The sequence below is a fragment of the Opisthocomus hoazin genome, chromosome 6 (genome assembly GCF_030867145.1).
Source record: "Opisthocomus hoazin isolate bOpiHoa1 chromosome 6, bOpiHoa1.hap1, whole genome shotgun sequence".
In the NCBI taxonomy this organism is placed as follows: Eukaryota; Metazoa; Chordata; class Aves; order Opisthocomiformes; family Opisthocomidae; genus Opisthocomus; species Opisthocomus hoazin.
The window spans coordinates 56,926,920-56,948,187 of record NC_134419.1 but is presented as its reverse complement, the minus strand read 5'-3'; the positions used below and the strand labels follow the sequence as shown (position 1 = coordinate 56,948,187).

The 21,268-nt window shown below is 42.0% G+C and overlaps 1 protein-coding gene across 22 annotated transcripts in view; it reads right to left on the bottom strand.

Moving 5' to 3' along the window:
- PCDH15 (protocadherin related 15) overlaps positions 1-21,268 on the bottom strand; it is a 1,100,829-nt gene that overhangs the window by 166,962 nt on the left and 912,599 nt on the right. For all 22 annotated transcript variants that reach the window (XM_075423218.1, XM_075423232.1, XM_075423229.1 and 19 more), the window contains 2 exons: positions 17,504-17,583; positions 3,833-3,926 (listed from right to left, as the gene is read on the bottom strand). In XM_075423218.1, coding sequence (XP_075279333.1) covers positions 3,833-3,926; positions 17,504-17,583 — 174 coding nt within the window. The remainder of the gene's footprint in view (positions 1-3,832; positions 3,927-17,503; positions 17,584-21,268) is intronic.

Sequence of the window (21,268 nt, the reverse complement as noted above, 5' to 3'; positions counted from 1 at the left end):
ATCTGAAATATCCCATCTAAAATGCAGTTATTTTATACACTATTATTTAAAAATTAAATCAGCTGAAGTTATTCCCCTTTAAAATCTATGTTGTAATAGCTAAAAATCTTAGTGCGGAACAGAATTTAGCTGAAAAATATTATCAATATTGAAACATCTTGAGTACTGTTCACAATTTCTGAAGCAAATTCACTGGCTGAAATTACAAAGACTGAACTTTCTCATCTTCTGCTATGTAAGGGTACTACCATGGCTTTTTATGCATCTTTATACTTGAAGGCTATGAATTAAATAACCTGCTCCACAGTCAAACTGTCAGTGCAGCCATAGCTGGCCATGCCTGAGCAACAAGCTGGACTAAGTTGCCTCTTCGAGATCCCATCCAGCCAGAATTACCCTGTGATCCAATGACTGTTGCTTACAAAACCTAACTACAAAAATGTAAAATGACATTTTTTCATGTTGTAACTGAAGATGAAAGTTCTACCTAAAAAAAAAAAAATCAGCAACAACCCCCCCCAATACCCTAATAAAGACTTATCCCTTTAAAAACCTTTCAAATTTTAAAGAAACAAGCAAATACAGAAAAGGCAAAGGAATACAAAATCCTTTTCAGTATATCTGACTCTAATTTAGTTTCAAACAGCCCACTGTTGGAGGGAAATAAATCAGGTTCTATATGTTACTAGCTAAAATATGTTAATATCATTTAAATTAAGTTGCACCTGCCTGCAGAATTAATTTTGTGATTCTAGGGAAGTTGAAACAAGTTATTCAATCAGATAACTGGTTTGCTGTAGGCCGTAACAGAATTGCTCAAAAACGCAAACCTTCATGACAAACCGCAGTTGAGTTAGTTTGGGAAGCAGTAGTTTTACAATTTATAAGTATAAAGAGATACCATTGCTTTCTTCTATAAGCTAGTTAAAAAGAAAAGGTCGTCCATGAAATTTCACTGACTTGTTGAAACAAGCATTCATGTCCTTAGAAGAGGAGTTTGCCATGTTACCACCTAGCAACTTTAAATGAGTCCCAGACCCAGGAGGAGCCTGTCAAATAGGAGAGAGTAAGTCCAAAAGATGAAAAATCAAAGAAATTGTGCAAAGACATAAGGAAGCCTGGCAAATTAGTCAAAACCACTGTTTCCTGGCATGGAAAAGGCATGGATATTTAATGGGCTGAGCTGCCCTGTTTCATCAATTTGTTTGTAAAGTAAAAGCCAGGAGACTTCTATAGCCTCATTTGTGATACTGGCAAGCCCAGCCAACTCCTCACACTTATGTTTCATGTACTGTCACCAGAAGCTTAGGATGCAAGAGCAGTCAAGTCAGCTTATCAAGTAAGTCATATTACTGGACAATTTTAAGAAGGAAGGTGACCCACCACTGGCAGAAAGTATCATAACAGAAGAAATCATCTTCAGCCAGGTAAGAGGGCGTGATGAAGACCCCAAATCAAGCAGCAGAAAAGAGAACACGCACCAGCTAGAAAGTGTGACCACATTTCACTGTCAGAACAACTAACACACACCCACCTGCAGATACAAAACCCCAGGAAAAAAAAACATATGATATTGAGGGAGCCAGGCGGATAATGAGATAGCAGGGGTGTGCATTTCTAAGTGTATGTTGTTGTTATAGCAACAACAACATAACACCACCATCCATCAAGAGCATTCAGTACCAAAGAGTCAAGTGACCTGCTGCTTCTTTGCTCATCTTTCTGCTTGTCAAGTGACTGCTGTACTAGTAAGAACTGTTATGCTTATTGAGAATTGATGAGTTTCATGCCAGAATTGGGCAATCACAAATACCTTTCACTGATGTTACAACAGTTCTTTGGGCTCGAATTGTTTGATATCCTTGTGGGATACTCTTGAAATTTTCTCTAAAAAAAACCAAAACCCAAACAACCCACTAAAAAAGTCCTTGAAATCTGCATATCATTCCAATTACTTTTGAGAATGTGGGTGTTCTTCTTTGTATTACCACACCTCTAGCCCTGTCTTCTCTGGGCTAGGCTATGCATGAAGAATAAAAGGACATACCACTCTCCCAACAACATGGCTGCTACTTGCTCCAGCCTGGCTACTGAACTTCTCACGGACTTAAGTATCAAAGATTTCTGCTGCAATAAGCAGTCCACCCTACATCAGCATAGTTCACAGACAATACTAACGAAGCCCTACAGTGAGATTTTTTTAGTGTTTTTTTTTACAGAGTTGAGCATAAAAAGCTGTATCTCACCTTATGTACAACTATTTTATGTTACACAGCATGCCATGATTAACTGGATTTCTATTAAAAAGCAACTATTATCTTCTAAATGTTAAAATGGATGAGATGTCCAGTTAAGTTCCAGGACAAAGAGAATGAATCTCTAGATGAAAGGAAGAGGAAATATCTTTTCAGCAGCCTTTCTATGCCCCAGATAGTGTTTCAGCAGCATAACATGGTCTGAAACAGAACACAACTCTTTTATTTAAATCCTCAGATTTCACAGCTGGAAGTTAGATACGAAAACAATTGAACTCATAGCTATCAAGAATGAAGAGTAGTTCACAAGTAAAAAAATTACAAAATATTAGGATGAATTACTGAATAACCAGATTTTTAATGGAAAAGGTGTAGACTCTGTTATAGTCTCTCCATGTTAACACAGAATTGTATAAAGGTTCTAAAGCTTTCATAGTACTTTGGGGGGAAAAAAAATCTGAGTAAATACTGAGCAGGAGGGCAAACCTTATGAGCTGAAGAAGCTAAAATAGGGAAAAAAACATACCATAGAAATAATACATAACATTTTCTTCCACTGTGGTGAAGACAGGTTGAACAAGGGTCCAAACCACAGAGCTTTTGTGATTTCTCCTTAGCAAACTGTCAAAGATTTCTCAATCTCAAAGCTGAACACTGCTTCCTAGAACAGCCCAGATAACGTGGATGTATTATTTTAGATCTGCCCTTATACACTGTAGTTTTAAGATCAGATACATAGCGACTTCTCCTCCGTTTATGCTATTACATCATGGCACAAATTCACAGCAGAACTGCTGCGCTCCCACATACCTTGCACAATCCAACTGCACTAAATTCCCTCTGTTGGGATTGCTGTAAACTTTTAGGAAAACTAATTCCATTGCTTCTGCTTGATAAATAAACACATATCCTTAAATAGCCCTCCGTTTTTTAATATGGAAATTGAAAATCACAATTTTGTTTTACTAAACACAAATGTGAGCAGTAGTTTGTTGGTTTGATTGCAGGGTCACTGCACGCCTGACCAATGCAAACATAGAAGACTTGGAAATAAAAAAATAAAATTGTTTAATGGGAGTTAGGAGAAGTTGCATGGGCACTTTTTCAGATTCTTCCTGAGAGCTTAAAAAAATTGAAGCTAGACAGTGCTTTCATCTGTCAATTCTGAAAAAAGTTCAAGGCCTTTGACTAGATAAAGTACAAATCTATAATGCATCAGCCCACATAACTGATTTTTAGGAGAAGGTAAGAAGAAAGACTAGTTATTTAATAGCACAGAGAAGAAACAGTAAGAAGATGCACATATTCAAATAACACAAAACCTTCACTGTAATGGTTCTTGTTGAAGAACAACAAAAAGGCAGAAGTAGCAGCAAAGTCACTCTGTTTCAAGACCAGAGGAGGTTACCCTAGCAATACAGAGGCTTTATCTATATAAAACTTTTTGAGATAAAGGAAGACTTTTGCAGATTACAAATATATTTGATCAAGACACATATAAAAGCTACTACGATTAGACTACTTCAAGTGCCTAACTACATATTGTAAGAGCCCATATTCTTTCACAGGAAACTCACCCCATCTGGTCTGCCATCCGAGGCTGTAACAATCAGAATATAGCGATCAGTGCTTTCTCTGTCCAAGGGCTTTCCTAAGGCTAGCAGTCCAGCACTAGTAATAAAACAAAAACATAAAATGTTATCACAACAGTTTTAAGGTATCTACAACCACTTTTGTTCCACTACTTTGCATTACACAAATGTTTCCCTCTAAGCAAGTTAATAAGCTTTTAGGTTTTATTACAAAGGAAAACATATTTTGTGTAGATAAAGGCCAAAAAAAATGACAAGCCAATTTCTAACATTTTCCGCTTCGATACATGTATAATTTAGGATTAAAATAACAACCTAATGATCTATAAGATTCTACAAAAGAGAGACCTACACTGAACACAGGACCCTCATTTGTTAGAAAGCTGCGCTGCTATAATAAATGAGAAGAGAGAATCACAAGCAGTCTATTAATCACACAGGAGTTGGAACATCTCTGACAACTGCAATAGTAAACTCTCGGAATACAACAGGTACGGTCTTAAGTATGGGTCTCCTCAGAGTCTTATAGGGAAAGGCCACTAACTTACATGTTGTGTAACTGCAAGGAAAGTACTGCAATGAGCTAATGCCCTTTCAGTGCAAACACAAGTACACCATATTCCCTAATAATAAAATATTAACATAGGCAAAAGTAATGTGAAAAATGAATCAGGATATTATGACTATCGATGCCCATTTAAAAAAGACTATGAAGAAAGGGCTATTTGAAAGTCATATACACAAAACACAAAACAAATACAATTTTACAAAAATGCTATTTGAAAGCATTGCAAATTCCTGTAACTGCTGAGAAATAAAACAACCTAGATTTTGCTTGCTGTAGGTGACCCTGCTTCGGCAGGAGGGTTGGACTAGATGACCCACAGAGGTCCCTTCCAACCCCTACTATTCTGTGATTCTGTGATTCTGTGATTTTGTCTCTAGGATGATCTAATTTCCTTATGCAGAAGTCTGGAAGCCACCTGGAGATGTGCTGTAGCAACACAGAGACAATATTCCCTTCATGAACTCATTACTTTTACATTAGGAAGCATCACAAAAGCACTGTTCTGTTGACAATCCTGCCTAAGCAAGCTAAACGCTGCTTAACCGAACTGACAAAAGTGGTATTTTCATGACCAGCCCTTAAGCTCTGCATTTCATTTACTGGTTTTTGGCGTCTACTACTGGAAGATACTCAAGCATGTAACAAATTAAGATCTCAAATGTCACCCAATGCACAGACTATTTAATAAATCTGCACCAGTAAACATGAATCCAGGATGATATTTATCCTCTTGTTGTATGGCTAAGTAGCTTCTCATATGAAATTCCTCCAAAAGGGTCACAGTTGGCTCTTCACATTTTAAGAAAAGTGTAACAGCACATCATTTTGCAGTGCAAAATCCACATGGGCTGGGATCTTGGTATGCTGTGACGTTCCATATGTTATTCCATTTTTAATGGGCATATCAGACACATGAATTTGTCAGGCACAAGTATAAATCTTATTGGTTGAGCTTACATTTTGTGTTCATAATCTAAGAACCTAAACAGATACTGGCTCAGAAAGAGGTCTTATTAAAACAAACAAACAAAAAAGCCAAACTCAAACCAAACAAAACCAAAAAGTCCCACCAAACTATAACGCCTCATTAGCTGTCCTTCAGAACACTCGGATGTATATAATCTGTACCTAATTATATTTTTTCCATTTAAGATTAGAAATTTCTGCAGAGTTTCTGCTGTAAGAAGTTTCTTCTTACTCTCAGGGAAGACCTCAACAAACTGAACCTAGGCGAAGACCTTTTCCAACATTGTTTTCAGCAGAGAGAAATACCAACACCTCCTGGCAAGCTGTTACTGCAAGCAGTTTCTTCAAATAAATACAACAGAAATAGGTGGAAATGGTGAGTGGCATCCTAGGACTCTGTCCTAGAATTAAAATGTTGGTAAATAAAATAATATCCAGGCTCAATAATAAATTAAAAGAATATTTCAGGAGATGCTACATTCAAAGTGCCTCATTGCTACATAACGAAAACTTAGGCACATATCATGTTTTGCTTCTGTTCTGGTTTGGGCTGCGGCCGACAACAAAACCGCCACGCAGCCGCCCCTCCCCCTGCCGCGGTGCGGAGGAGAATGGAAAGAGACAGGCAGAAACTGGTGGGTCACGATAAGGGCAGTTTAACAGAACAGCAAATAAAGGGAACAGTAACAACAATGATACAGAAAAGGGGAATACACAAAACAAACCAGCAGAACAGAACCGCTCTCTCGGACCAAACCGCTGCTGAGCACTCCCAAGCCGCGAGCGCATTCCTGCCGCGCCGCCCCCCGCACCGGAACCCAGCATGATGGCACATGGTATGGAATACCCTGCTCTGTTTGGCCAGGTTGGGGTTGGGTCAGGCCACCCAGCTGTGCCCCCTCATGGATTCTGGTGAAAATTAGCCCTGTCCTGGCCGAAACCAGGACATTATCCACCTCTTATTCCATACCATCTACGTCATGCCTAGGTCCCTCATTGTCCAGTTGATCATCACCACTTCTCCTGTCTCCAGATATCATTCCCTTAGTCTATGGATCACCACTCTAAAGTGTCCGTTGAGTTCATTTAATCCATGACTGCGGGCTCCATCTGTTGTAATGGTCTTCCGTGGCAGGGGAGGTGATGTGTGGTGATGGGCGGTCACTTACTGCATCCAGAGGTCACGGCTGGTGTATCTCATGCGGCCCATGCCCACAGTCTGCAGGTTGGAGATGTCGATCTCGATGAAGTCGCTGGGTGCCAGTTGTTGAAAACCAGGTCCAATCCCACTTTTCATCAAAAAGTCCATCCTTCTTTACTCTGGACGATTCTTACTACGATACTACTGGTACAACACATAACAATTATAACAGTGATAACAGACAGTGACAGGGTTATTTAACAATTAACTTTATACAATTCATTTATTTATGGACTATTCTCACCCAAAATCAAATCCCCATGAGGTACACATCGGACTTCCCCATCCTTCCTCATTACCCACCAGGTACACCCAGGTCCTTGAGCAAAAACAATCCCGCGGACGGGCTTGCCTTTGCCCGAGGCAAGACTAACCCAAACTGTCTTCCCTAACATGTTCCGCATGTGCACTACAGGGACTTTATCCCCTTCTACAGGACGCCGAGGTTTTGATTGGGCAGGACCAGCCCAGTTGGTGGACCCTCTGGTGTTAACCAACCAGGTGGCCTTTGCTAAATGGGTATCCCAATTTTTGGAAGTCCCATTCCCCATTTCTCTCAAAGTGGCTTTTAGCAGCCCATTGTACCGCTCGATCTTTCCAGAGGCTGGTCCATGGTAAGGGATGTGATACACCCACTCAATACTGTGTTCTTCGGTCCAGGTGTCTATGAGGCTGTTGCGAAAGTGAGTCCCGTTGTCCGACTCAGTTCTTTTGGGAGTGCCATGTCACCACAGGACTTGTTTTTCAAGGCCCAGGATGGTATTCTGGGTGGTGGCATGGGGCACAGGGTAGGTTTCCAGCCATCCGGTGGTGGCCTCCACCATTGTGAGTACATAGTCCTTGCCTTGGCGGGTTTGTGGCAGTGTGATGTAGCCAATCTGCCAAGCCTCCCCATATTTATATTTTAGCCATCGTCCTCCATACCACTGAGGCTTTACCCGCTTGGCTTGCTTGATTGCAGCGCATGTTTCACATTCATGGATAAGCTGTGCGATGGTGTCCATGGTCAAGTCCACCCCTCGGTCACAAGCCCATCGGTATGTCACGTCTCTTCCTTGGTGGCCCGAGGTGTCATGGGCCCACCGAGCTATGAAGAGTTCACCCATATGTTGCTAGTCCAGATCCACCTGAGCCACTTCAGTCTTGGCAGCCTGATCCACCTGGTGGTTGTTTTGATGTTCTTCAGTGGCCCGACTCTTAGGGACGTGGGCGTCCACTTGACGGACTTTTACAACCAACTGCTCTAGCCGGGCAGCAATATCTTGCCACAATGGGGCAGCCCAGATAGGTTTGCCCCTGCGCTGCCAGTCGTTCTTCTTCCATTGCTGCAGCCACCCCCACAAGGCATTGGCCACCATCCAGCAGTCGGTGTAAAGATAGAGCACTGGCCACTTCTCTCGACTGGCAATGTCTAAAGCCAGCTGGATGGCTTTCACCTCTGCAAACTGGCTGGACTCACCTTCTCCCTCGGCAGTTTCTACGACTCGTCATGTAGGGCTCCATACAGCAGCCTTCCACCTCCGCTGCTTCCTCACAATGCGACAGGACCCATCCGTGAACAGGGCATACTGTTTCTTATCTTCTGACAGCTGGTTATACAGTGGGGCCTCTTCAGCACGTGTCACCTCCTCCTCTGGCGATGCTCCAAAATCTTTGCCTTCTGGCCAGTCCATGATTACTTCCAGAATTCCTGGGCGACTGGGGTTTGCCATTCGGGCGCGCTGGGTGATCAGCGCGACCCACTTACTCCACTTACTGTTTCACCTGATGCGTAGACGGGACCCTCTCTTTGAACATCCAGCCCAGGACCAGCAATCGTGGTGCTAGGAGGAGCTGTGCTTCAGTGCCGACCACTTCTGAAGCAGCTCGAACGCCTTCATATGCTGCCAGAATCTCTTTTTCAGTGGGAGTATAGCGGGCCTCGGATCCTTTGTATCCCCGGCTCCAAAACCCCAGGGGTCGACCTCGAGTCTCCCCTGGTGCTTTCTGCCAGAGACTCCAGGTTGGGCCATTCTCCCCGGCTGCGGTGTAGAGCATGTTTTTAACATCTTCCCCTGACCAGACTGCACCAAGGGCTACGGCATGAACTATCTCCCGTTTAATTTGTTCAAATGCCTGTCGTTGCTCAGGGCCCCATTCAAAATCATTCTTCTTCCAGGTCACGTGGTACAGAGGACTTACCATCTGGCTGTAATTTGGGATGTGCATCCTCCAAAAACCCACAACACCCAGGAAGGCCTGTGCTTCCTTTTTGCTGGTTGGTGGAGACATAGCTGCTATTTTGTTGATGATATCCATTGGGATTTGACGGTGCCCATCCTGCCATTTTATTCCCAAAAACTGGATCTCTTGTGCAGATGCCTTGACTTTACTTCGCTTAATGGCGAAACTGGCTTTCAGAAGGATCTGAACTATTTTCTCCCCTTTCTCAAAAACTTCCTCCACTGTGTCACCCCATACAATGATGTCATCGATGTAGTGCAGATGTTCTGGAGCTTCACCTTTTTCCAGTGCAGTCTGGATTAGTCCATGGCAAATGGTGGGACTGTGTTTCCACCCCTGGGGCAGTGGATTCCAGGTGTACTGGACGCCCCTCCAAGTGAAAGCAAACTGTGGCCTGCACTCTGCTGCCAAAGGGATGGAGAAGAATGCATTAGCGATGTCAATTGTAGCATACCACTTGGCTGCCTTTGACTCCAGCTGATTTTGAAGTTCTAGCATGTCTGGCACGGCAGCACTGAGCAGTGGTGTGACTTCATTCAGGCCACGGTAGTCTATTTTCAGTCTCCACTCTCCAGTAGATTTTCTCATTGGCCATATGAGATTATTCAAGGGTGAACGAGTTTTCTGATCACTCCTTGACTCTCCAGCTGGCGGATCAGCTGATGAATGGGGACAAGGGAGTCTCGGCTGGTATGATATTATCGCCGGTGCACCTTTGTGGTCGCGATTGGCACCTGTTGTTCTTCAACCCTCAGCAACCGCACAACGGAAGGATCCTCCGAGAGACCAGGCAAAATGGACAGCTGTTTAATTTCTTCCGTCTCCAAAGCAGCTATGCCAAAAGCCCACCGATACCCCTTTGGGTCCTTGAAATACCCTCTCCTAAGATAGTCTATACCAAGGATGCACGGAGCCTCGGGGCCAGTTACAATGGGGTGTTTCTGCCACTCCTGCCCAGTGAGGCTCACTTCAGCCTCCAATACACTCAGCTTTTGGGACCCCCCTGTCACTCCCGAAATGCAAATGGACTCTGACCTTTGAACTCTGATGGCATTAAAGTACACTGTGCACCAGTGTCCACTAGAGCTTTCTACTCTTGTGGATCTGACGTGCCAGGCCACCGAATCCACACCGTCCAATAAACACGGTTGTCCCTTTCCTCCACCTGGCTGGAGGCAGGGCCCCTCTAATCCTGGTCAGAGAATTTGCTGCTCACCTGCTGTAAAAATGACTTGGAGGTCCCTTCCAGAGGATCGGAATCAAGATCAAACTGTCTACCTGGTCTGGAGAGCTGGCTGCTGGAAACTGGAGCGGCATTTTTCCTAACAGAATCCCCTTTGGTGATTGTCTTACCTCGCAACTCAGGCACTCGTGCCTCTAGACTTGAGGCGGGTTTTCCATCCCACTTCCTCATGTCCTCTCCATGGTCACGCAGGTAGAACCACAGGGTGCCCCGTGGTGTGTAGCCTCTGTATTCCCTCTCCTGAGCAGAGAAACGCTTGCCCCTAATATCTGAGACACTGGCCTGTACAGGTGAGGAGTAGGACATATTCTTTTCTAGTTTTTTCACCAGTTTCTCCACGGCTGATACAAGGGAGGAAGAGAGACTTTCCTCATATTGTTGGAGTCGGAGAGCCACCTCATCCACTGTTGGTGCCTCCTTACCTTTCCAGTTTACAACTGCCAGTGAGTTGGCATATGAGGAAGGTTTGCTCCACACAAACTTCCTCCACATAGATGCTGTGCACTGGACTTCATCTGGGTCTGTGGGTAACTGCTCAACGTCTGGTTCATTATAAACCAGCTCCCGCACAGCTAATTCCCTCAAGTACTGAATACCCGTTTCCATATTGGTCCACTTGCCAGGATAACATACAAAATCCTCACTGAAGGGGTACCTCTCCCTCACGCCTGAGAGAAGCCTCCTCCAGAGGCTGAGGACTTGGTCCTTTTTCCCAATGGTCTTGTCAATGCCCCCATCCCCGGCCAGGGATCCCAGCTGCTTGGCTTCCTTGCCCTCTAATTCCAAGCTTCTGGCCCTGTTATCCCAGCACCGCAGCAGCCAGGTGACAATGTGCTCGCCTGGGTGGCGGCTGGAATCTTTCCGCATGTCTCGCAGCTCGCCCAGGGACAGGGACCGGGTGCTGATCTCTGTCTCTATCTCCTGAGATGACCCTGGCTCATTGTCATCCCTCCCGGAGCGATCTGCTCTCTTTGCGTCTTTCTTTAGTTTTGCAGGGGCGACTGCTATCGGCACAGGTTGGTTATTGGGCTCAGCCACGATGCCTGCGGCTGGAGCTGGGGCTGGAGCTGCAGCAGCTGCCGTGCCCGCTGGGGAAGCCGGGACAACGCCAGTGGCTGCAGCAATGGTGGTGCCGGTCGGTGGGGCTGTGACTGCCTGCTGGGCTGGAGGGGCTGCAGAGCCGGCTGGGGGGGCAGCGCCAGTCACAGCGCCTGCCGCTTCGCTTGCCTCCCATTTCCCCTTTAGGGCACTGAATCAGGTTGAACAGGGCTCAGTAGGTGTGGGCCAGACCCCAGCACATTGCGGTGATTTGTGTCTCTCTGGAGTTCCCAGGGTGGCAGCACACTTTTTGCAGATATTTTACTAGTTTGTCCAGATTCTGCACCTGCTCAGGGGTGAGTTTCAAAGACACCGGAGGTGCCCACTGCTCTAGACATCTGCCCATGCTGTCCCACATGCCCAGCCACTCACAGCTATCCTGCCCCAGGGCAGGTCTCTGCACGATGTTCTTAACTACTTGTTTAACCCTAAACAAAAGCTGAAACCCATTCAGGAGGCAGAACAAAAGGAGAGAGCTGGCCTGAGCATCCCACAGGTACTCGAAATTCTCAAAAGCCGTTAGGACCAGCCTGAGGGAGAGAGGGGGGGCAAAAGAGTGGGGGAAGGTATCCCCGTCCCTTTTCCCCACAGGCTGGGTTCGATTATTAACAAATTCTAAGACGTAGGATCCGAGGTACGGAAATGACCGCAGTGCCGCATGCAAACACAAGCCTAATTTCATGCATAGTGATGTTATCATCTCACAAGTCGATATTGTACAGTACAGGAAAATCATCATCCTGGTCCTTTCCCCCAAGGTAATGAACAGCATGGCAACGAACAGATACAGCAAATAAGGATTCAAATACCACAACCATCTGATCAAAGTCAGAAACATTTTTTACCGGCAACTACTTAACTAACACAATAAATGCGTATAACAAAATTTAACAAAATGTAAAAAAGCTGTTTAAACACACACTGCTCAGCCCTGCCTTTATCCCCACCCCACGCTTGGGCGCCAAATTAAATGTTCTGGTTTGGGCTGCGGCTGACAACAAAAGCGCCATGCGGCCACCCCTCCCCCTGCCGCGGTGCGGAGGAGAATGGAGAGAAATAGGCAGAAACTGGTGGGTCAGGATAAGGGCAGTTTAACAGAACAGCAAACAAAGGAAACAGCAACAGCAACGATACAGAAAAGGGGAATACACAAAACAAACCAGCAGAACAGAACCGCTCTCTCGGACCGAACCACCGCTGAGCCCTCCCGAGCCACGAGTGAGTTCCCACTGCGCCGCCCCCCGCACCGGAACCCAGCATGATGGCACATGGTATGGAATACCCGGCTCTGTTTGGCCAGGTTGGGGTTGGGTCAGCCCACCCAGCTGTGCCCCTTCCTGGATTCTGGTGAAAATTAACCCTGTCCTGGCCAAACCCACGACAGCTTCCCCAGAAAAGGAAAAGCTAGCAACTTCATTGTACCTGAAATACTTCCTGGAGGTTGGTAAACACCATTGGGGCACACAAATATTGTGTGCAGCTTTGTAACCCAGTAAATATGGAGGCTGACATGTCTTGTCCCAAGCCACAAGCATAGTGTCAAGCTACAACAGGGCCTTGGACCTGTCATGCTTCTTTGCACGGACTTGCCTTGGCCTGCTTAGAGGTTGGTTTTACCTTTAAACAGCAGTTACCTAATGAATAGGTACCTGACAGCAATGCTGTTTTAGTTTTTGCTTACTTTTGTACAATTGTGTAGTGTGATGTCTATTTTTATACTTATTTTTCGTAACTAATAGGTAGCTATAGCATGGTTATTGGTGCGGAGACTGAACTATATATGGAGCAGTACAGACGTGGCCTCTAGTTCAGTGAAAGTTCAGGGACAGGATGATATCAGAGCCCTTGGGCTACAAACACCTGACCAGTGGCCTACTACTGATAAAGAAACACAACCTTAACAACTGCCCAAAACCAGTTTGGGGTCACTAAGAGAACAATAAACAAGTATCCACATATGTAAACAACACCACAAGCAGTAAAAGTTCAGATACGAGATAGACTTGCACACAGATGTGGGGGGGGGGGATGGGGGGGGGTGAGGGGGGTGGAAGTGTAATACAGTGCCTGTTAACGAAAATAAAAATGACTCTAAATAGATCCTAGAGTGACGAGGATCAAACCGTCAGCATCATACACCTCCTCCCAGGGCAGGACTTCAGATGCTGAAGACTCAGCATAAACCCTTGCTCCAGATGAAATTACTGCCCTGAGGGCCCCAAGCAAAAGTGGAAAGGTAAAGTGTAACACCAGAGCAAGTGACAGACCTTAGAAAGTTTGTGCATATATTTATATAAGGGTTTTTATCTAGTCATATATTTAGTAATATACATATATAAAGATATATATAGATAATATATAAAGCTGTACATAAATATATATAGTTATGTATTATTAGAATAATGTATTATTAGAATACATGTATGTATACATATGATTATACATCTATAAATGTTAAAATTACACATTCATATATTTCATATATATATGTTAAAATTACATATACACACAAAATAAATTACATGCTTATTTTATATTTTTATATATATACACATACTAAAACATACATATATATGCAATTTTAGCTTTTTGTATTACTGTTACGGTAACTGGACTACAAACAATTGTTTGATTAGACTATTAAGACTTTAATTAGACTGTTGTAAATTCTTAGGTTTACATCCACACATGGCCCACAAGAAGGCAACGAGTGTAAATGTGCTGGGCTTTACAGCAACCTGTCCCGTAATTTGTATGTGACAAATTAAGAACACTGCATATCTCATTTTTCCTTCCATTCTCATGTACTGTCTTCTGCTAAGGAATATTCAGCTGAGTTCAATTAGTATTATTGTTATAATACTAAAGACCATTTAAGTTTTAAATGAAACTTCTCATAATTTATAAATAGCAGATGTTGAAACAGTAGTGACACTACTGAGAAAGCCATTAACTTCCTTTGAGGGGTGTAGGAAAATCAGACATATTATTAATTGACATGAAATGCTAAACTATGCTCTGTATTTTAATAGTTCTCTTATTTCTAGGTGTTTCAGCAAATCAATCGGATATCATAATAGATCACATACATATTTCAGCATTTGTTCAAGACACTCCAATAGAATACAAACAGATGAAATTTTTAGGGAAGGAACAGCGAATAAACCATAAAACACTTGTGTGGTAAAGTATTAATTCACCCTCAAAAAAGATTGAAGTGGAGATAAAAATAAAATATTGACAACAAATACTCCTTCACTAAACTGACTTTTAGCTGCATGTATCTAAATTTCTCCAATACTTTTGCTCTATCATGCCACCTGTTTTATCTCCTCCTTCCTACTGCTTGAACAACTGCAGTCTATGGTTTCTATTTCAATAGATGAGCATCATTCAAGAGACAGGCTAATTTATAAAAACTCCTGTGTTCTACTCAAGGATTCAGGTGTACTTGCATTCTTTTAATAGCCTGTCTTGTAATCATTCCTTTCTCTGTGGAACATAAGGAGGCACCGAATTATGACAGATTATGTTCTGGTTGTATTGCCAAAGAAGAACGAACAAAACCATCTCACAATCCTCAGACTGAAGGTAAAATGTAAAACTGGTAACATTCAGTAGTCATGCCGCCAGTTAGGGAATTACACAGGGATTAAATGACATGCTCAAGGATTCAAGAAAATAATTCAGATGAGAAAAAGGAAGAGAAAGAATCATGTACATGGTCTCTGCCTTGGCCTTAAAGTATCTAAAAAAGTATTTATGTAACATTCAGATAAATTCCTGTAGCCTTAATATGCCTCTCACGTTAACTGTATGCTTTGTTTAATATTAATCCTACTTTAATCTTTTATCAAGACATTTCAGCATCTAGAAAAAACATACAAAAGGCTGAAGAAAACTGCACAAACAATTTCCAACAAAACAGATGCAAGGAGAGCAGGAAGAAGAAAACATTTCAAAGAGCGCTCCTTTTTACCAAGAGGGAACAGATCAGAAAGACAAACAAACGCCTGAGTTTGTACTGAAACCCTTAATGTGCCGGGATGCTCAGACACGCGTGGGGTAAATGTGAGGCTGGGGTGTGTTTGTCTGGGGGGTGTCAGGCTGCCCACGATGGGCCCTGGAGGCCGGGTGGGATGGAGGAGGACGCCCAGCCATCCCTGCCAGACTCTGGGAGGTGACATCTGCAACAACTGCAACACTGCCTGTGGACACGGAGGGGTACGCTGTTCCTGCAGCCTTCAGAGAGCACACCAGAGACTATGTCTTCGTTTTCAGACTGAATTCACAGCTGTGAAATCACATGCCACCTTTAACAGCCTGACTTCTGGGTATCGCCACACTGTTTACATCCAAAGCTGGACAATATCGGGGCTGCCTAGGATCTGACTTCTAGAATACACTCGGCGCCACAGGTTTGGAAGGCAAGAAGTTGGCCTGAATTTGCACACATTTTCTAAGTCTCTCTGGTATGGAGAACTATAAGGACTTTTACAGTGCAATGTGAACAGCACTGTGATCAGCACAAACTATAAAAAACAACTAAGCACTGAGTAACCCCCCTTTAGAGCATCACTGTTGTGGTTTAACCCAGCACCAGCAACTCAGCACCAGACAGTCACTTGCTCAGCCCTCCCCTTCCCTCCCAGCAGAATGGGGAGGAGAAATGGACAAAAGGGGAAATTTGTGGATTGAGATAAAGACAGTTTAATAAGACAACAAAGGAAATACTACTACTATTACTGCTAATAATGAATATGCAAAACAAGGTATACACAATACAATTTTTCTCACCGCCCCATGACCAGTCCCCAAGCAGTAATTGCGGGTTTCCCAGAGCAAACAAATTTTGCAGGTGTTACTGAACTCATGAATTTTGCAGAACTCGCCAAACTCATGGAAAAGTTCGAACTCACGGAAAAAAGATTCCTGCCCCTGCTGGCCAGCCCCCATTCATAAACTGAGCGTGATGTCCATGGTACAGAATATTTATATCGGCCAGCCTGAGCCAGCTGCCTGACTGTACTCCCTCCCACCTCCAGCACACCTGCTCATTAGCTGAACATGGGAGACTGGAAAAAGTCATTGATTTCTTAGCAATGACTAAAAACATCAATGTATTATCAACATTCTTCTTCTACTAAATCCAAAACACAGCAGCTACTGGGAGGAAAATTAACTCTATCCCAGGTGAAACCAGGACAACCGTTCATGTAGCCAGGCACACTCCTCATTATTCAAGTACTAGAGGTCACAGAGTGGGTCAGACCAAGTCTCTCTGTAAAGGAACATTGTTAGCATCACTCATGCAGAAAACCCTACTAATCTGGCTGTGCTGGAGGTACAACTCCTAGCACTTTCTCTGAGCTTATGAACAAAGCACATGTTCCCTGATTTTTACTGAAAACTCCAGCCCTAAACAATGAATAAGACCAGCAGCCCAACACAATTTCCTGCTCTTGCCACCTCAATGGAACAGTCTCTTCTCTCTAAGCTGTCCCTTTCCTTGTCTGACAAGCCTTTTTTATTAGAGGGCCCACCAATCTTGGTGGATAACAGCATCAGCATCTCTTGGGATCTTCAAGGCTTTTTTCACATTGTTTCATAAGTGATTTGATTCTCTGTATATGGGAGATTTATCACAGCAAGCAACCTAGAGCTTACTCAGAATATAGAGACCTGTTTCAGTACAATCTCTCCCTCACACCAAATTCGAGCAATTTTTTGCAATTATACCCACACCATGAACAAGTAAGCCCCAGGTTATTTTTGTCCCAAAATCTACCATGGGAAGTCAGCTCACAACCCTCCCTTCTTCCTGCAAAGAAAAAAAGATACTTTGGAGTGTAAATAACAATTGCTTGGGTAAAATAAAGGAGTGAGTGGTGGGACAGGCACAGACCTACCTGGTGCTTATCATCTCATAATGTACCCTCTCTTCCTAACTATTTAAGCTGATATTCTATTTAAGGAAAAGAGATTTTAGAACAATGCTCAAAAGACCATCCACTACAGACTAAAACGCTTGAAGGCAGGAAACTAAAGCAAAAATTGTCCCTGTCATTATTCAAGAGCTGACAAGTATAAGGTTTTTAATTAATCCCTGGTCACTCTTTTAAATAGAATGTTTTCACCTCAGTGAGTTTTACCTACTAAAGTGTTTAAAATAAATAAATAGTCCCCTGTGAAAAATTTCAGAGTGCAATACCATTCACAGAGCTCTCATTAACATCTAAGAGCCAATACAAGGAAAAGCTGAATATGTCTGATTACAAGCCTTTACTTTTGCTCTCAGCCCACATATTCACTTGACTGAAAAGTTACAAGTCTATTTTCTAAAAATTTTCCACTTACCTTTGAGAGAGATTAAAAACTTGTTGAGGATCTCCATTCTGAATGAGGTATCTTATAGGGTCACCCTCTCTATCAAAAGCCTTTAGGACAAAAGAGGATAAAACTGAATTAGTTACAAAGCTTTCTTTTCTTTCCTTCCATTTATAAACTGGAAAATTAACCCCTGAAGTTCTACTAAAGTTATCTACATGAATGATGCTGTTGTCTCTATTTCTAAGGCAACAGTGGTAATCATAGATGGGCTACTTAAGATAAAGCTGTAGCACATCAGAATTCTTATTCTACAGAGAAACAACAACATCCTGAATACAGATTTTCAGCTTACTACTACACATAAACACACAGCATCGCAAGTATGAAATTCAGGCTTTATTCTATTACTTTTATTTTTGTGCAGTAACAGGCTGATTAGACTGAATGTTTTGTTTCCTTTGCTCCTGTTCTTTATTTCCTCTTCTTATCCAGATTCTCCTTTCTTTTAGTTTATCAGAATCCCAATCCTTTTGCTGATACTCCATTGAGCAATGTAGAATTGCAGTACTCAAACTCCACCCTAATTTGCTTTTGAGGGGAATGAAGATCAGGATGAGACCTTCAAGAAGGACTATTAACAGCACCCGAACAAGTATATTCCACCTACTAGATGACCAAACAGCTTTTCAGAAGCTGAGTAAAATCCTTTTGAAATTCAGCTTTGGCTAATCTACTTCCAAAAATGGCCATATAACTGTTACTTTCTTTGTCAAGTGGACATACACCTTTTCCCCCAAAACGCTATCAGGTGCTTTTCGGAGAAAATACCACCCTACCGAGCTGTCTCACAGTTACAACTACTTAGCATTCAAACTCTAAAGCATGTTATTGCAGGAAAACCAATAAAAACGCTGCTATGAGAATTGCAAGAAGACCAACCAACAAGTTCAAAGAAGGTCAGATAGGATTTAAGAGGATTCAGGTTAAAATTAAGAAGAAGATAAGGAGAAAGTATTTTTGTGTTTCTTATCTTTCAACAATGATCCTTTTTCTTATCTATTTCCATAAGTATTTCCTGTCAACCACTGTCAAGAATGGTGTATCTTTGGGCTGATCATCCAAAAAGCAGTTCTTTAAACAAAAAAAAACAACCAACCAACCAAAAAAACAAGAAAAAAGCATTCCCCATCCCCCTCTACATGATGAACAGAAGCACAAACTATTCCAGTGTGCAGGCAGAATAGGCAATCTAGTAAGAGACCAGCTTGCCTTAACCAAAGGAAGCATATAGAAATAGCGGCTAAATTAGATGGGAGGGACCACTATAAAGAAAAAGCAGACACAACTACAGGGGGACAAAGTCAGAAAAAGCCGAGGTAAAACTGGAATAGGAGCAGAAAAGAATACAAAGTATAACAAAGAAATGTTTAAATTACAGAGGAAACTTGAGGAGTGTGGTACCTTGCCACAGTATAAAAGCAGAAAGGAGGATGTTGAGAAGGTCAATGAGCTAACACTTCTTGCGTTTCAGCTGCAATCAAGCAGCTAACAAAATTAACTGTGGCATCAAAGGGGTAAATCTCAGATGAGAATAGGGAAAGAATAAGGCAGAGAATATGTGTGTAAATAGAGCATTTTTAAATCATCTGCTGAAATTAAAGCCTGATGAAATTCATCCTAGTGTATAAAAACGCAGGCTGAAGCAATCTCAAAGCCATTAGCAGTTTTCTTTGAAAACTCACAGAGGAGAAACGTGCTGAAGGGCAAACACAACGTACATCTTTCACAGAGGAACGAGCTAGGAAATCGCAGACCAGACAGGTAGAGCTCAATTCCCAGAAAACTAGAAATAAGTTATTTGTAAGTACCCGCGATGACAATATGGAGATGGATAACACAAAGCTAAATTTCTCAAGAACAAAGTATGTCAAAGCAATCTAATCTACTTTTACAACAAGACAACAGGTCTTGTAAACAGGGAAAAAAGCTGTGGATGTAATAATGCATCTTAGCCATAGTAAGACTTTTCACACTGTCTTATGTGACATTTTCACAAACAAGTTTAGACAACATGGTCTCCAAATGGAAGACGGAATTAAGCAAGAACAAAACATCATAAAAATTAAGGTCAGACAGCAGTGGATAGCGTTTAGTATTGTCAAAATTCTGCAAAGTTATGCCTATTTGTTCCATTATCAATCAGTATTTTCATTAACAGCATCAGTGACAGAACAGAAAATTTGTTTAGAAAATCCACGGAGAGCACTGAGTGTTGGGAGGTGCCAGCATGTTAGAAGGTGCGAGTGGAACTCAGATGTTCTTATGCTGAAGATACAAATGGTCAGTGAAGACAAGTGAAAAATTGTTAGCCAAGCATATGAAACTATAGAAATACCGGACGCAGAAAATCTGACTAGCTGCCATCTCTGAGGACTAGCATAGATACTAAATCACCAGAATCACATTGTTTCTTCTATCTTTAGTGATTCTTTGTATTCTTTTTACCTTACCTGCAGGGGATTCTGTCCTCATTTTACATTTAAGGGTATCTCTGAGGTTTGTTTATAGTCTACACTCATTCATAACAAGTCAGAAGACTTTTGAAAACACAGAAAATAAAAGACTGGTTCCAATTCACTTAATTTTCTCCCTATGTCGAAATAAAATGTACCTTTCAATCAATATACTTAAAAAAAACAGGGGGAAAAGTTTATCACTGTTCTAAAAAGCTTCTGTTTTCTTTAAAATTAAAAAACAGCAAGTTATTATGTATGTAAGAAGACTTGCACATGAGAAAAGAGTAATCTCTACATACTGTTCTCCAGATCAATTGTATACAGTGACTTCACAAATCATACACAATGATTTCATGTTGCTTCCTTGTTCAGCACATAACTGGACCGTGATAACAGTCCTATATGTTTTGCAGACTTCCAGAAAAATTACACTATTTGCATATTTTAATTAATAATGGATGGCAGAACATGAAGCAATAAATGCCTCCCAGGCATGCAATAAACTCTGAAGTTTGTTTACAAATTCACACTGTGGACATCATTTAATACTGCATTACTGAATCCCAAAAGTTGTTAATTAAAACACCAGTCACAATCAACTGGATACATTATAATATAAATAATAGTATGGAAAAAAAATAACCTTCCATCATCTGCATGAAAAATTTTAACAGAAAAGGAGAAAGTAAATTTTATTTTTAGGACACGTATTTTAAAGTCTAATAGACAAATTTCAAACAGCTGCATTTGCATTGTTATTGACATTGATATTTTGCAGATCTTCAGATTTGCTAACCTGGGAATATTTAAAACAATTTGCTTGCTCTCTCCCAGTTTTTGTAATCCTCATGCTGTATGCAACACTAACAAAATATTATTAAGAGAGAGTCATAAAAGCATAACCTCTTAAGCCTCCTGCACCAACCAAAACATATCTTAAGTCCAAAACATTTAATGTATTGACGAGTCATGAAAGAAAATGTCAGTGTGAAAATTTACACATGAAAACACTAGTTAAATATTTGAAGGCTAGCAACATTCCATATTACCTATGGAACACAAGCAGTAACTTAAGCTATTGTTAAAATTCCACAAAACACCCAAGATGACTAATTGGTAACTTTCTATATCCCTGGAAAGGACAGCACAAGATTTTATTAGCTTAAATACTCAGTTTATGAATGTTTAAAATGTCCTGGTCAATTTTACACAGGGAATAAAAAGAGATGAAGACAGAAATATACTCCACACGATAAAAGTCCTTTAATACAGATGG